This window comes from Monodon monoceros, unplaced genomic scaffold (genome assembly GCF_005190385.1).
Source record: "Monodon monoceros isolate NGI ecotype Baffin Bay Population unplaced genomic scaffold, NGI_Narwhal_1 Super_Scaffold_1, whole genome shotgun sequence".
Classification (NCBI taxonomy): Eukaryota; Metazoa; Chordata; class Mammalia; order Artiodactyla; family Monodontidae; genus Monodon; species Monodon monoceros.
Window position 1 is genome coordinate 49,850,158 of NW_021703765.1, and position 15,975 is coordinate 49,866,132.

Consider the following 15,975-nt stretch of genomic DNA (forward strand, 5'->3'; position numbering starts at 1 on the left):
AAAATGTCTAGTGTATGGACATTATAGGAACCACCAGTGTAGACAGGAACCATGAGCTCTTAGGGGTCATGCCCTTGTCTGCATGGACATACAATGGTTTTATTTCATTTTGTAAGCATTGTAAAAATCAGTATTTTACCAGTTCGTAACATGCAAGAGTGCATTTGGTATATCTACTAAAAGCATGTATCGTAAGAACAGTAAGTACAGTAGACATGCAGTGATATTTTAAACTTTTTTTTAAATTATTTTATTTTTGGCTGCGTTGGGTCTTCGTTTCTGTGGCAAGAAACGTTGTGGCAAGCGGGGGCCACTCTTCATCGCGGTGTGCGGGCCTCTCACTATCGTGGCCTCTCTTTTTGTGGAGCACAGGCTCCAGACGCGCAGGCTCAGTAGTTGTGGCTCACGGGCCCAGTTGCTCCGCGGCATGTGGGATCTTCCCAGACCAGGGCTCGAACCCATCCCCTGCATTAGCAGGCAGATTCTCAACCACTGCGCCACCAAGGAAGCCCCACATGCAGTGATATTTTAATTGTTGCTTACTTTGCATGGCTGCCCAGCTAGGGCGTCTGGGTAGGAACACGGCCACATTCCTGCCTAGCTGTAGTTCATCGGCAGTTAAGATGGCTGAATTGATTTCTGGGGTAGCGACTGCAGGCATACATATACCTTCTACCTGTTCTCATGGCTCTTGGGCCTTCTGGCAGATAAAGGGAAGATTCGGTCTTATAACAACAAAGAAGTGGTTAGAGAACTTTTTTTTATTTCTTATTATTCCACCTGCCATCAATAATCACTGAAGCACAGTTGACCCTTGAACAACATGGGGGTTACCCCACACAGTTGAAAATCAGGTATAACTTTACAGTCGGCTCTTCATATCAGCGGTTTGCATCTGTAGACTTAGCCAACCATGGTTTGTGTGGTATCATAGTACGTATTTTTTTGGAAAAAATTTGTGTATAAGTAGACCCATGCAGTTCAAGCCTGTGTTGTTGAAGGGTCAACCGTAGATGCTTTCCTTAGCTTACTACTTGAAAGTTAAGACATAAGGAATTTATAGTTTGAATGGCTGTTTCCTTGGCCTCAGAAGTTCTTCCTGAAGTCATCTTTAGTGATGATGTTTTTGTTTCTTTTTTTGGGTTTTTGTTTTTTTCAGGGAAGCCAGTATTTGATTGTTTTATCAGTATTCTCTTAGACTCAGAGGAAGCTTATGGGCCAGTTGCCATGACTCAAGACAAGCCTGAGGAATGTTTGTTCCCTGATGTTGTTCAGCTCTAGTAGTTGAATACAAAGGCACAGCAGTCAGAGTTTCACAGCTGTTAGTCTTTCTAAGGCAGCTGCTTTGGAGCCTTTATCCTGAATCTGTCATCATACTTAAAATAGTTATTGCCCCTCCTGAGGTAACAGCCAGGGGCCTCTGGCCCTGAAGAATGCTTTTATGGTTCTATATCAGTCTATTATTTTAGCACTCTTGCTAATAATAGAACTGAAAGGCATTTCTTTTCCCCTGGAATAACAAGTTAACTCTCAAAAGTTGGTGAAATAACACCTTAGGGTTATACTGCACAGTTCTACCAACCCAAAGTCTGCTTCTCAGGACACGAAAGTGAGTATAGTTGCCATCTGTAAAATAAAAGATTGGGGATGTACCATGAATATTTCTAACATCTCTTTAATAATCATTTCTGGATCTGTTATTCATAATTGTGGCACTCTGCAAATGGGCATGGTAGATACCTTATACGTGTGTATCTTCTTTGGATAAGCTACAGATTTTCAGTGAACAAATATTTACTTTGGACTGTTATGCCAGAAGAATATCTTATAGTCATCCAACCTATGACATGTGGACTTCTAGCCTTTCTTGGACATTGCCGTAGTCAGCTTATTCCATTTTTGAACATACCAGAACATGTAAAGAAAACAAACTTTCTCTTTGGGGGGGTGGGAGAGAATTTTAATACATTCACCAAATTAAAGGACAAGAACATACTGTAGACACAACTTAAGACAATTTAGAATCACAAACAAAATGTGAGGTAGACTGACTAGTGAAATTCACCAAATTTTGGTTAAGAAAATTTTACAGTAATAAAGTAACACAGGTGCCTCCTTTTCTAAAAATCACAAAAAGCATTTGCATAAATTACAGCCAAAAAAATTGAATACAACAATTCTCATTGTAATTTTAGTTTACATTCAGTATTAACCTGTGTGAACTGTCAATATGTGGCAAGGTTCAACAGGTCTATAGGTCAGTTATTATGCAGGCCTAGTGAACACATTCACACAATATTCTTAAGGGATGGCAAGGCTCGAAGTGGAACACACCAAGGTACGTATTAACCAGTCATGGTGTCCTGTGCTTGTGCAATTTTATCCTTGCAGGAGAGCGACCTAACATTCTCTAAAGAATTATACTGATAAGGTGATTTTAAAAGATCCAAACCTTAGTAAGACAGGCATTGAAAAGAATAAGCAGGTCAATTTGAATTCTCCATCACTGGGGTGATGGGCTTTTGGCTTTATTCTGGCATTTCTCTTCCCCAGAGTTAAACAGTATTTAAGAGATCATAAGCATTTGATTTTTCAGAGTGCAGCCCTAACTAATATGGGGTCCCCTCAGGTCAAGTAACTACTTTAAAAAATTTTTCCTTTCCTTAGACTATGAAGCCATAAAGCCTGAAGAAACCCTGAGAGGCCATCTGCTCCAGGTACAACTGTTTTAGGACTATTTCAAGTATTTTATTTGCCCTATAAATATTTTTGGAATATTGCACAAATAGTTGGTTTCTTGATATCGTCTGCGTTAGGCCCTTTCAACAAAACAGGAACAACTGAAATACACTGATATCTAAATCAGCCTGCCTCAGAATGTACCTCTTTGCCAAAAATTCTGCTGTACTAAAATTGAGTATTTTTAAAGCATCTATAAGGCAGGTCCTCTTTCAAGGTCAGTTAAAAATGGAGTTTAAAGGAATTGTTCATTTCAAGAGACATTTAAAGCATCATAAGTAGCTATATTAAAACCAAGAGATCTGAAACCATTTTCAGATTAGTACATGCCATCTCTTCACTAGCTGTAAACTTGTTATCACAAACTAATAAAGCTGGTCAGTTAACACTATTTGTTCTAAGTAAATGCAGGCTTCAGGCCATAAATATGACATCGATTCAAGTTTAAAATGGCCATTTAAAGTGGGAATAAAGTGGTACATACGGGCTAATGAGAAAAATGTCAAGAGATTGTTTAATGATGAGAAGTGGAGTAATTTAAGAGTAAGCTTCCAAAAGACCTAGTTTGTTCTAGAACATTTTCTAAAAATCTGTTTTTGATTAAAATATGTGGTAAAAAATCTGTAGAAACTTATGCCTCCTACTGTTGATACCGAACAGAGACCCCCTGTTGATTTTAATGAGTCAAAGAGACTTACTGGCATCTTCTTTAACACACGCACACCCCACTGGTAGGATTAAGTAAAACAGCCTCTCTTTCTACGGCTCTGTTTCCCATTTCAGCAATTTCTGTGGTGTTGTCAGTATAAGGCAGCTAATATTCATTCAGTGTATCTTTTAAAGGAAACTTTGCTTTAGTCTTTGAGAGGAAAGAAACTAGTTCCACTTCACACAGAAGCTAAGCCTGCCTGACATTTAGCTTTGCTGGTGCCAACTGCTAAATTCCAACCAAACAGGGTGGGTGTGGGGTGACTGCTGAAAGCTTCTGAATTGGCTCAACTACTGAATCAGGCTCTCCGTGTGTAAGATTAATCACTGTTCATATTCTCACAGGCGTGCTTAAGAGACTGAAAACAAAGAATGGATAAAGCAAAAGAACTTAAGCCAGGAGAAGCTGCATGAATACACACAATGCCTGCTCTGCATTTACTAATTTGTTTGTTCAGTTTAAATAGTAAACTTTTAACTCCTGTGGAAATTTTGCCAAAAGTTTCAATACATACAAGATTATAAATCTTAGACTAACACTGCACAGAGAAAGACAAAGCTACTTCTTTTTTTTAAATACAAATATCTTCTACATTCTATCGTTTCAGACCCCTGAGTAATACTGTACCAAAGTACAGATCTGAAGAGAAACTGAGGGTTCAGGCCTCAAACGTTAATCTTCAATTAATTCCACACCAACGGTGTGAGTCTCACGTAACACATTCAGGCTAGCTAATGCTGAGAGTCAGTTTCCCCCCCGACACAGCATAGTAAAAAAACAATGCAGACTCCCTGTGGCCTCTCCAAAGCGTAATCCTCCTCAGCCTCCCGTGGGCAGACCACGTCTTAAGTAATTGCATAACTACCTCGGGTGGAGTTAACCTGAATTTAAGTCCTGAAATTGGAACTGAAGGAGCGTGATGCCCCCCAAGGATCTAGGTCAGATTTGGGGGGTTCTTTGGAGAAGAGACAAATATGTTGCACTTGGCTCCACAGTGATTGTACTTTAAAGGAAAAAAAACATCCTTAATCGTTACTACCCCACCCCACCTAGGCATCCCTTTGCTGGTTTTGGTCTCTTCCAAAGCTCATACGTGACGTCCGGTAAGAAAGTAGAGGGGCTTGTCATCGGCGCTGTTAGCAGTTTGAAACTCGTCCCGGAGGCGGAACTGCCACTCGTCCTCTAGCTCTAAGCGCACAATCGTTTGGCGTAAGGAACTTCGGTCTTGGCAGATGACACACAGAGTAGCACCTTCAGGAAGAGAGCAGAAGTGTGTCTTAGGCTCAGGGATTGAAATGATGAAGAATCTTACCACCTCCCTCTGATTATATCCCCTAAACTAACACATGTGAGAACCAACATACAAAGTAACCTATCAGATTTGTTCATTGTACTATTTATTTTGAATAAAGTAGTTATTACAAATTCAAAAGTTTAAAAGAGTTTAAAGTAAAAGCCCTCCTAACCACAGCCCCCCTTCCCCTATAGTAACCAGTGTTAAAACCCACGTCCTAACGTTTCACGTGTCCCTGTAGAGCAGTGTTCTCAGCCTCGGCGCTGTGGGCCGGACAGTTCTACTGTGGGAGCGTCTGGCTCTGTAGGATATTTAGCAGTGTCCTTGGCTTCTACCCACTCTGTGCTAGCAGCACCCCGCCCTGTGACAACGTAAAATGTCTCCAGATATTGCCAAGCGTCCCCTGGGACGCTCCCTCCCACCCCCAACGCACACGCACAGCTCCATATGTATTTTACACACATAGAAGTAAATACAGTTTCTCCTGTTCTCATAAAAATGGTAGCATGCTGTACACAGCATGATGAACCTTACTTTTTTCCTCCGACCTCAGAGGTCGTCTTGTCAGGATTATTTGTGATGCTTCATCTGCAGTTTGTTCTTAGGCAGATTTAACTCTTTGTATGGCGCATACTCATTGAAACGACTTTAGCTTCTATACCAGAATCATACCTCATTAACCTGATTTTCTCTTTTTTTTTTTGTGGTACGCGGGCCTCTCACTGCTGTGGCCTCCTCCGTTGCGGAGCAGAGGCTCCGGATGCACAGGCTCAGCGGCCATGGCTCACGGGCCCAGCCGCTCCGCGGCATGTGGGATCTTCCCGGACCGGGGCACGAACCCGTGTCCCCTGCATCGGCAGGCGGACTCTCAACCACTGCGCCACCAGGGAAGCCCAACCTGATTTTTATTAAAATTAGATTATATGAGAAGCATCACTTCTTGTATTGCATCATTCCTTTCTAAAATTACTAGTGGCAAACATATTTAATATGGTCACAAACCTGGCTCTATTTATCTGCATTTAGTCTTAACACTCCCCCATTTAAAAAATCAGTGGCCTGGTTTAAAAGTAAGATACTTAATTTACTGGCAAAATGATTGTTAAAGTGCTCTTTTGTATCTTTCCCACTGTATTTTGTCCAGTGGGAACTAATAGCATTCACAAGCAAGATGCTAAATTTGATTTACCTTTTAGAAACTTAAATTTCTTAAGAAGATCAGCACCTACAAAAGAGTCACAGAGGTACAAGAGGAGTCCACTGAAACACACCCCTTCACAGTTGACATTGCTGGAGTGGGGTCTGGAGCTTACGTAGCATATGGCCACCTGGAATCATCAAGCAGAAATAGCACAAGCATTTCAAAAGCAAGCAAAACCTCTGCATCTTCAGCTGAATGAAGTAGCGCCTTCCTTTTTAGCTGTCCATCTCAGGGTCAGGTAAAGGAGACACCTTCCGCGCCCACCCCCGACCCGGCACGCGGGATCCTAGCTCCCCGACCAGGGATTGAACCCGTGTCCCCTGCAGTGGAAGTGCAGAGTGCTAACCACTAGACTGGAGGGAATTCCCACTTTTTTTTATTGAAACTTCAATGGGCTGGTTAGTTAAGCTTTGTACTCCCTTTATTTTGTGTGTCAAGTTTTAACGTATTTAAAGCTTCTTTATTTCTCATAATAAAGGACAGTTATGAGAGAAATTAATAGAAGCAAATCAAGCCCCTCTATCTAATAGGAGTATCAGCCCCTTCCCCTTTACCTCTGGTCCAATGTTAAGGTAGCAGTCGATGGCCAACACGGGACTCCTGAAGTTATGGATAGCTTTGGGGAAGAGTTTGTATGAGGCGTGTTGAAGGAACTTCTCCAGGAGAAACTGTGCAGGGGCTGCCAGTAGTGTGTGTTCGCTGTCGGGAGCACAGACGTACTGAAGGGGCAAGATGGGTGCTAAGCTCTCTGACACCTGAAATCAGAGCCAAGATCATAGGAAATGGGTCTGTCACTATGTGAAACTGGCAAGGAAAGCACTGCATTGCATCCGAACAATCCACAAGTAATAGCACAGAGACAGATACCAGGCTCAAATGTAAGTCTGTCATTCTTGGGTTCTGAAATTTTTTTCTCTTGGAAATAGTGCAGTTGGATTTAACATAATTTATACACAGTAAGGGCAGGAGCAAATGCAAAAGTAGGCTTCTTTGAAAGTTAGTGCATTTAGCATGTACACTGTAAGAGCCAACAGGAAGCCTTTTATAGCGCTGCTGGATGTGGATGGGATAAAATCCACACACACAAAAAAAGCAAAGAGATTTCTAAGCTCCACTGGGGAGTCCACATGCTAAAAATGATTAGATACCAGTAAATCTCTTAAACAGAAAAGGGTAGGCCCATGGAATTAACCCTTAACAGGTTTTGATCTGCCTTACTTTAAAAAAAAGACAACTGGCAAAGGACCATGCGAGCAGCTTGATGTACACTTCTTTCATGTGTTACATAAAGAATGTAAAAATGTTAACTTTGCCAGTTTAAGAATATAGAAGACGTTTGAAACTAAAGCTGTGATGGAGTTAAGCCTTAAATCTAAAGAAAGGTAGTTTTGTTGAATTTTCAAAACTTATGTTTGGCTCTAGATGAGTCTTCAGTAAGGGAAACAAGAGTGCAGATTTGACATTAAGAACAGACTCCCTTGTGTTACTTTCCAGTCAAGTGGCAAGTGCTTAATGCCAGTACCTGATAACAAAGATATTAATGAAAGATCATCTTATTTTCAAAAGTAGACTCAAGCTTGCAAACTTACCATGATCTTTGGTTTAATGACAAAGTCCCTCTGCCCTCCAACCTGAACATGTTTCTTCATGAGACTGAAGTTATTAAAGCGGCAGATGAGCAAGCCACTACTGTTCGTTCTCAGGTTAAAGTCAACGTCTTCACAGAAATACCTAAATTATAATCACAACGATAGGTTTCCTTGAGTACCTGTCACATCTCAACTGTAACAGTTACACACAGAGAAATGTGTGGCAGATATTGGGAGACAGCCTCAAACAAAATCAACCTTCCCCCTCAAGGAGCTGGCTCTCTTGACACTGGCCTGTGAACCTTTTGATTTGGGCATTAACAGCCACTAAGGAAGGAGGAAGTGAGGTGACTGTTCCCAGACATTCCACAGCGCCTTGCATTCCGGAACTGAAATACGAGCGCACATTCTGTATACTCTTGTGGGACCGGACTGCAGAGCTGCTCCCGGTTTTAAAATCCTGGCTGCAAACAGGATAAAGCATCTGCCAAATTTAAAACACAGAAGTGAAATAGCTACAGAATGTTCTAATAGCTACAGGGTTGGGGGTTGACATAAGAGGGACTCTATGGTCTCTGACATTCTTCCTTGGCCATTTCAGATTTTCCAAGATGTGGGCATAATTTGTTCAGGAGGCAAGGCCAGGGCTAGCTGGCTTTTCCCTACAGGATCCAGATCTCAGGGTCTTGCTAACATCTGGGGAAGAGATTACCTTCTGAGTTCTGAGGGTAAATGAAAGGTTAATCTTGAATACGTTTACGGGTCCACACACCGATTTCTGTTGATGAAAAGTTTTGTCCCTGTTTCAGTTTTTACTGAATAATAAGATGGGCAAAATACGTTTTCTAAGCATTTCATGTTGCAGCACCTATCATTAAGGGTCTGGGTCAGTTTGAAGGGTGATGAAGGGGCACTTTGGGGCTTATGATCCCCCTTATCTCTGTCCATATAAAATGAGTCTCAGTTTCTCAAAGACACAGAGACAGGAATAAAAACATTGCTGAGGCTAGACCTGGGCAGAAACAATCAGTAAATGCCAGGATCACATACATCCAGAAGGCCTGACTTACCTGTTGAAGTCATACTGCACATTCTGAGTCAAGTCTATGTTGAGGAGAATGAAGTCGTGCACGTGGCATCTAGAGAATGGGGCCTTCAGGCTCTGAGAAGTCAGCTTGCTGCTCCATTTCTGTACGCCCAGGATTGCGTAGTGGATGATTTTCGGTGTTGCTTCAATATGCTGCAAGACACTCTTCAAGGACACATTCTTACTGGAAACTCCTGTTTCCATGGGCTGGCTATGAAATGTAGAGTTAGTTTACATAAGATACCACTATTACTGAAGAGAGTCACTTATGAAGAGCTAACCGCACTGTACAGTATTAATACCTGAAGGATACAATTAGTCTGGAATGGAGAAGGATGTCAAGCCCGGTTTTCATGCTGCCTGTCACTGCTAACCTAGGGAAGCTGCCTTCTGGGGGCCGGGCTGATCACTTAAAGGCAGAGAGTGAAATCCAGCCCATTTCAAAGTGAGTAATGAACAGGGAGTCACCAAAGAGAGGTAGCCAGAGATTAGAAGCACACAAGTATACTTCCCAGTTCTGGTAATTACGGAATAATAAAGGAATATTTGAAAACTTCACGGGCTTCAAATCCACAGGGGAAACAAGGGCACAAAACCATAATGCCTGAGCTGGAAGGGTCTAGAGACCATCTGGCACAGTGTTTCACTGGGGCTGTGAATATTCGGGGCCATTTACTGCATAGGACTTCTCCAGGCTTAGCATTTCATGGTCCCCATGGATTCCTGTCACCTCTGCCCCAGGAGGAGAACCACTGATTTGGGCCCAGCCATAATTTTTTATGTGATAGAATTGAGACAGAGGTGAAGTAACTTTCCCTTTTCATCCAGACAGTTAGGAAGCAGAGCTGGGGCTAAAAAGCAGGTCTCCTGATTCAGAAGCCAGTGGTCTTTCTAAATAAACCATAGTGTCTTTCAACAGACTTTTATAGCAAACCTAAGCTGTGATGCACAAATGGTCCAGGAATTTAATGGCAGGCTAAGTGTCTAAATTTAAAAATTCCTAAGCCACCACAAAATGTGCTAGTGAGAGTAGTCTCACAGATGATTGTTTTGCTCTGGAAAGCTGTACCTCTCTTATTTACTTCCCTGTGCAATGACAGCCAAGGAGAGTGTCTTCTCAATGACACTGTGTCACACTCCTAGAACTGCGTAGGAAGCACCACTACCTGCTCTGCTCCTGAACACTGTGAATGTTCCATAGGACACACGAGTCATCCATGACAACGATGAAAGGCCAGACACACTGGCGTTTAACTCCCAGCTCTTCCAGGCGGTTCCTCTCCAGCTCCAGGTTGTGATATGACAGCTCCTTAATAAGAAACCTGGCAGCACCTGAAAGGCAACACAACCAAGGCTTGTACATCCTTCGCCCAGGCTTGGCTGAGGCCCTGCACACGGCTCACATGCTCTCCGTAAGCATGCGTGTTCACGTGGTGACCATGCACATGGATGGGGGTCAACCAAATGTTCAGAGCAGTGGCCCTCAACCATCAGTGTAGATAAGAATCACCCAGGAAGTCTGTTTAAAATGCAGATTCCTAGAACCCACCACCAGAGGTTCACTCTAGTAAGTCTGATGAGGGGCCAGAAACCAGAGATGTCTTTGCAGGTGATTCATGAACTACACTTCAAGGAGTACTACAAGAATCCAGCTTCCCTGATAGGACAAATGATACCACATAGAGGAGATCCTTACTACTGGTTTCTTAGAGCCACGATTAGATTCTCAGCAGCAGCCACTTGAATGTCCTGCACTAGGGAGCCACCAGGGCTGCAATAGTGGGTATGCCACTTACACTAATGTGTCCCCTGCTTTAGGTACCTTTAGGAAACTGGCAGCAGTGTCTTTGAAGAAGACTCTGGAAACTGGTATCCTTTCCCTAGGTCTGCTTTTTTGTAAGAGGCATGTGGTACAGTAAGTAAGAGACAAGACTGGAGCCAAGCTGCTTCAGTTTGAATTCTGATTCCACTGCTTTCTAGCTGTGTGACAGTGAACAAGTTAACTCCCCTGTGCCTAGGCTTCCCCACCTGTAAGAAGGCGATGATAATGTCTACTTCATAGGATTGCTGTTTGGTGCTCAGGACAGTGCCTAGCACTTGGTAAGTACTCAGTGAGTGTTAGCGATTATTAAGATGATGATCATCAGGAATTAGCCAGGTTTTATGAGTGGGCCACCCTAAAATGAAACACAATGTAGATGATAATGAAATAAAGAGGCTAAAAAAAACCCATTAAGTCTATGAAGGAGCCAGGAAAACAGTTTGAATAGATCAAGGGTAATACTAGGATTTAGGAAAATCTACCTTTCAATAGCACTGTGTGTAACAGTTTGCATTCTCAACATAAGGACCATATATGAAAAGCCCACAGCCAACATACTCAACACTCAAAGACTGAAAACTTTTCCTTTAAGATCAAGAATAGGACAAGGATGCCCACCTTTATCACTTCTATTTAACATAGTACTGGAAATCCTAGCCAGAGCAATTACACAAGAAAATGAAAGTCACCCAAGTTGGAAAGTAAAATTATCTCTTTGCAGACATGATCCTATACGTAGAAAACCCTAAAGATAACATGCATACTTAGAATAAATGAATTCAGCGAAGTTGCAAACACAAAAACAATACACACAAATCAGTTGTGTTTCTATATACTAACAGCAATCTAAAAGGGAAATTAAGAAAAGTCCCATTTTCAATAGCATTCAAAGAAAATACAGGGCTTCCCTGGTGGCGCAGTGGTTGAGAGTCCGCCTGCCGATGCAGGGGACGCGGGCTCGTGCCCCGGTCCGGGAAGATCCCACATGCCGCGGAGCGGCTGGGCCCATGAGCCATGGCTGCTGAGCCTGCGCGTCCAGGGCCTATGCTCCACAACGGGAGAGGCCACAACAGTGAGAGGCCCACGTACCGCAAAAAAAAAAAAGTACAGTACAATACTTGGGAATAAATGTTAAGCCAAGGAGGCAAAAGACTTGTACACTAAAAAATACAAAACACTGCTGAAATAAAGACAAATAAATGGGAAGACATCCCATGTTCATGGATTGCAAAATGTAATATTAAGACGTCAGTATCACACAAAGCAATCCACATATTTAATACAATCCCTGTCAAAATATCAGGGTTTTTGTTTTTTTTTTTCCAGAAATAGAAAAATCCAACTTTAAATTCACATGGAATCTCAAGGGGCTCTGAATGGCCAAAACAATCTTGAGAAAAGAACAAAGTTGGAGGTCTCACACTTGACTGATTGCAAAACTACAGTAATTAAAACAGTGTAGTAGTGGCACATAGACCAATGGAATAAGAATATAGAGCCCAGAAACATACAGTTGTATATATGGTCAAATGATTTTTGACAAGAATGCCAAGACCATTCAATGGATAAAGGATACTTTCTTCAACAAATAGTGTTGGGAAAACTGGATATCCACATGCAAAAGAATGAAGTTGGACCCTTATATAAAAAAATCAAAATGGATCAAAGAGCTAAAACTATAAAACTCTTAGAAGAAAACATGGGGGAAAGCTTGATGATGTTGGTTTTGGCAGTGATTTCTTGGATATGACACCAAAAGCATAAGCAACGAGAAAAAAGCTGGACTACATAAAAATTTAAAACTTCTGCACAAAGAATGCAATCAACAGTGAAAAGGCAACCTATGGAATGGGAGAAAATATTTACAAACTTTATCTGATAACGGGTTAATATCTAGAATATATACAGAACTCCTACAAGTCAACAACAATAAAAACTTTACTAAAAAATAGATTCTCCAAAGAAGATATACAAATAGCCAACAAGCAAATGAAAAGATGATCAACATCACTAATCATTAGGAAAATGCAAATCAAATCACAATGAGATACCATCTCACCCATTAGGATGCCTACGAACAACATCAATAATTCCCAGAAAAAGCAAGTGTTGGCAGAGATGTGTTAAAACTGGAACCATTTTGCATTGTTGGTAGGAATGTAAAATGGTACAGACATTATGAAAAACAACATGCCAATTCCAAAAAAAAAAAAACCGGCATTACCACGTGATTAAGCAATACTACTTTTGGGTTTATACCCAAAAGAATTGAAAGAGGGTTTTGAAGAGATTTGTGTTCATGTTCATAGTAGCATTATTCACAACAATCAAAAGGTGAGGAGCAGACTAAGGGTCCCTCAGCGGGTGAATGGATAACAAAAATGGGGAGTTAGCCTTTAATGGTACTGAGTTTCAGCTTTGCAAGATGAAGAGAGTTCTGGAGATTGGTTGCATAACAATGTGAATATAGTGGACACTACTGAACCATACACTTAAAAATGGCTAAGATAAATTTTGTGGTGTTTTACCACAGTAAAAAAAAATATGTGTTTATTTTATTTGCATGTATGTTGGTTTCTCTGCCCAGATTATTACAAAAATGGCAAAACTGGCACTAAACAAATTCAGTCAGATCTGGGACGAGGGAACTTTTTCTCCTAAAGGTCAGTTAGGCACAGAAAGGTATAGTTTGAGGGTTATATGCATATAGAAAAAGATTTTAGATAGTTTGGAGATATATTGTTTGGGGGAGGATAAAGGACCAGAAATATATGAAAGTCCTAAGTCATCTGATACTGTGATAAACATGGGAAATTGCATTCAAAACAAACCAGTTTGGGAAAATATTTTAATCCCATATTAAGGCTAAAGTTTAAGGACATGAAAAGGAATGGAATGGAGAACAAGAAAGGAAGAGACCTAAGAAGAAAGGGAGAGAGAGACCTGGAGAGAAGGCCTGTGTGGATCGAGGGCACTACTCGGGTCTCTTCTGTGTTCACTCCAGCTCTGGGCTGGATGTTCTTCCTCTAAAGCTCTTGATCCTCAGCCCTCTGAGACTCTGCACTGAGATACCCACAGAAGCCAATGGGAAGTGAGTTAGATGCAGGGAGTGACTAGACACTAGAGCTCTAGAACACTGGGTCCATGTGGAGGTTTCCTGCCTTCAGGAGGGAAATGAAGGAGCTCTAGACCGCTCTCTCCAGTTCCTCCCCAGCTCTGTCAATACACTCAACAACCAGGTGCCGCCTCTGAGAAATCAGCCCATTGCTCTTAAACTCCTTGGGGAAAAGCAGGAAAGACTTCTTCCAGGCACTTTTAAGATAACTGCCGTAGGCAGTGATGATGCTTCCATTCCCCAGCTGCACAGAGCCCCCAAGAAATTGCTGTGTGCCTTTAAGATTAGTGAAGCCCCTCAGAGATCCCTCCAGACCGGACTGTGAACTACTAACTCCCCTCCTCAGACTCTCCTCCTCACTGTGATGTTCCTGCTGCCAGCCTGCAGCAAGGAACATCTGCGGCCTATACTGGGAAGAGTCCCAGTCCTTCCCAGGGTGCTCAACGTACCAGTGACTTCTTTGGTTACTAGTCCTCAAAAGTTAAAAACTCTGCAAAACTGCAGATCAAGAGAAATGAAAAGTCATTTAAAGAGGAATGAAAAGTCCTTTGGTCTGCAGGGCAAGACACTATCCAGGGGCAGGGGAACCTCTGAAAGTTCATGCCTGGGGAATGGAGCTTAGTTTATCTTTCCAGCCCTTCCCCCCATCTGGGGGCCCCCTTACCCACGCCTGCATTATTGAACATGCCAGGAAGCACCAGCATGATGTGGTTGGGCCAGTACTTGCGGTACAGCGGCATCTCATACTCCTTAACCACCAGTAGGTGCAGGTGGCTGATGCCCTCCATGGCGTGAAAGAGGTTTAGGAGTCCGTGCTCGTGGCGACCACTGGAAGGAGTGAAAATAGGGCTCTTGACCGCATTCAAATTCTGCTGAAAGAGAAAAAGGGAAAGAAAGGACCAGAGACCAAAAAGAGAAATTAGAACCCTTAGATATCAGAAGCTTAGAGAACCTAATCTAATACCTGAGGCCTGTCAGTCCTTGTGTCCAGACGCTATCACCCACCTTGTCTGAAACCAGGGGCAGCCGCATGCTCTCCAGGTGTTTGCCCTGCTTGCTGAAGATGAAATGACTCTCTTTGGATTTGGGAATGATGAAATAGAGCTGCACCTCTTCTCCCAGCATAGAGGAAGAGAACGTGAAGGCGTGAAGGGTGGAGTCGGACATCTGCGTTTGCAGAGAAGAAAGGGAGGGAATGTAAGCTCACGGTTTGCAAACCTCCAGGCCACTCGTTAAGGCTGTTACTGAGAGGCAAACTAACCTGAACTTCTGCCTGCCACCAGACCTGCTGTGCGTGCAGTGTCGAGAGGGCTGGAAAGGCAGACGCCTCATCTTTTAGGGGCTGCCGCTGACCAGAGAGCCAAGCACCTCGCCCCTACACAGCCTCTCCGTGTGTGGAGAAATAGCTGTTGCTGGAAACTATATGCATTTCTCTCCTTCTTAGAACCACTGCTGCTCAGTCCTACGGGGGTCCAGTATACCGAGGGGACGTCCTGCCACGAAACATTCCCAAAGGTGCCCAGTGAGGGGGGAAACGCTTCCGTGTGGGCCAGGTCAAAGGAATATCATTATTCTGAGTAAACTATAAAGACTGACATTATTTAAATGCCTCTGTGGCCCCATCCTTCCTGGCTACCGTGGAAGCTGAAGATACCTGAACAGTCATTTAGCCTAGAACTCTGGCTTCCAGGAGAGACCTCTGACTCATCCAAGCCAAATATAAACCTATTTTTTAAACTGCTGACAAGTTCACACACTCTCAGTAACCCATCCCGGTGAATGACTAAATAAAGGTCTACAATGCAGACAATACTTGGCTTAATGAAAAGAGATCATCACTTATTCAGCAAGAGTTCACCAAGGGTTTTAACCTAGATACTACATTCATAGAGAAATAACATTGTAATTCTTCCCTTAAATTCTCCTTCATTCTGCTTCACAAGTATTGGAATTGACTACTTAGTACTGTAATCACACAAATTATTTAAATAGAGGGTTTTTAATAAATGTTCTAAAAACCGATGATTTATAGATCAGGGGACTTGAATCCTCTATATTCTATAAAGCATTATTTGAGCTGATTTCAAACTATCCCACCAAAAGTTTTCAATAACACAAGAAAACAAATGGGGTATGAAAGGTAACTTGTACCAGAAGAGCAGAATGATCAGTATATCCCTCCTAGTACCCTGTGGGGAAAGAGTGAAGACCTGGTCCTCAAGAGCAGAAGCAAGTCTGGAGGGCATCCACTCAGCACATCCTATAGGGAGGAAGAGTTGTTCTAGGTGTTCAGAGCCAAATAATATAGAAATCAAGAAGGTAAAGTAGGGGAAAGCTTATCCCCCAGACAGGCGCTGGATATGACCATCATTGGTTGCCTTTCCCATCTTTTGTGCTTAAAGACGCTCTGGCCAATAAG

The 15,975-nt window shown here is 42.4% G+C and overlaps 2 protein-coding genes across 2 annotated transcripts in view; one reads left to right on the forward strand and one right to left on the reverse strand.

Annotated features, from left to right (window-relative positions):
• Positions 1 to 3,967, forward strand: part of ESCO1 (establishment of sister chromatid cohesion N-acetyltransferase 1) — a 77,617-nt gene extending 73,650 nt beyond the window's left edge. Inside the window, exons 12-13 of the mRNA XM_029233318.1 lie at positions 2,668 to 2,717; positions 3,793 to 3,967. Of these exons, the coding sequence (XP_029089151.1) occupies positions 2,668 to 2,674 (7 nt within the window). The 3' untranslated portion in view covers positions 2,675 to 2,717; positions 3,793 to 3,967. The remainder of the gene's footprint in view (positions 1 to 2,667; positions 2,718 to 3,792) is intronic.
• A 462-nt stretch (positions 3,968 to 4,429) lies between these two features.
• GREB1L (GREB1 like retinoic acid receptor coactivator) overlaps positions 4,430 to 15,975 on the reverse strand; it is a 257,506-nt gene continuing 245,960 nt past the window's right edge. Inside the window, exons 26-33 of the mRNA XM_029233377.1 lie at positions 14,562 to 14,723; positions 14,221 to 14,425; positions 9,786 to 9,951; positions 8,603 to 8,830; positions 7,533 to 7,674; positions 6,498 to 6,698; positions 5,932 to 6,070; positions 4,430 to 4,699 (exon numbers count right to left, since the gene is read on the reverse strand). Of these exons, the coding sequence (XP_029089210.1) occupies positions 4,536 to 4,699; positions 5,932 to 6,070; positions 6,498 to 6,698; positions 7,533 to 7,674; positions 8,603 to 8,830; positions 9,786 to 9,951; positions 14,221 to 14,425; positions 14,562 to 14,723 (1,407 nt within the window). The 3' untranslated portion in view covers positions 4,430 to 4,535. The remainder of the gene's footprint in view (positions 4,700 to 5,931; positions 6,071 to 6,497; positions 6,699 to 7,532; positions 7,675 to 8,602; positions 8,831 to 9,785; positions 9,952 to 14,220; positions 14,426 to 14,561; positions 14,724 to 15,975) is intronic.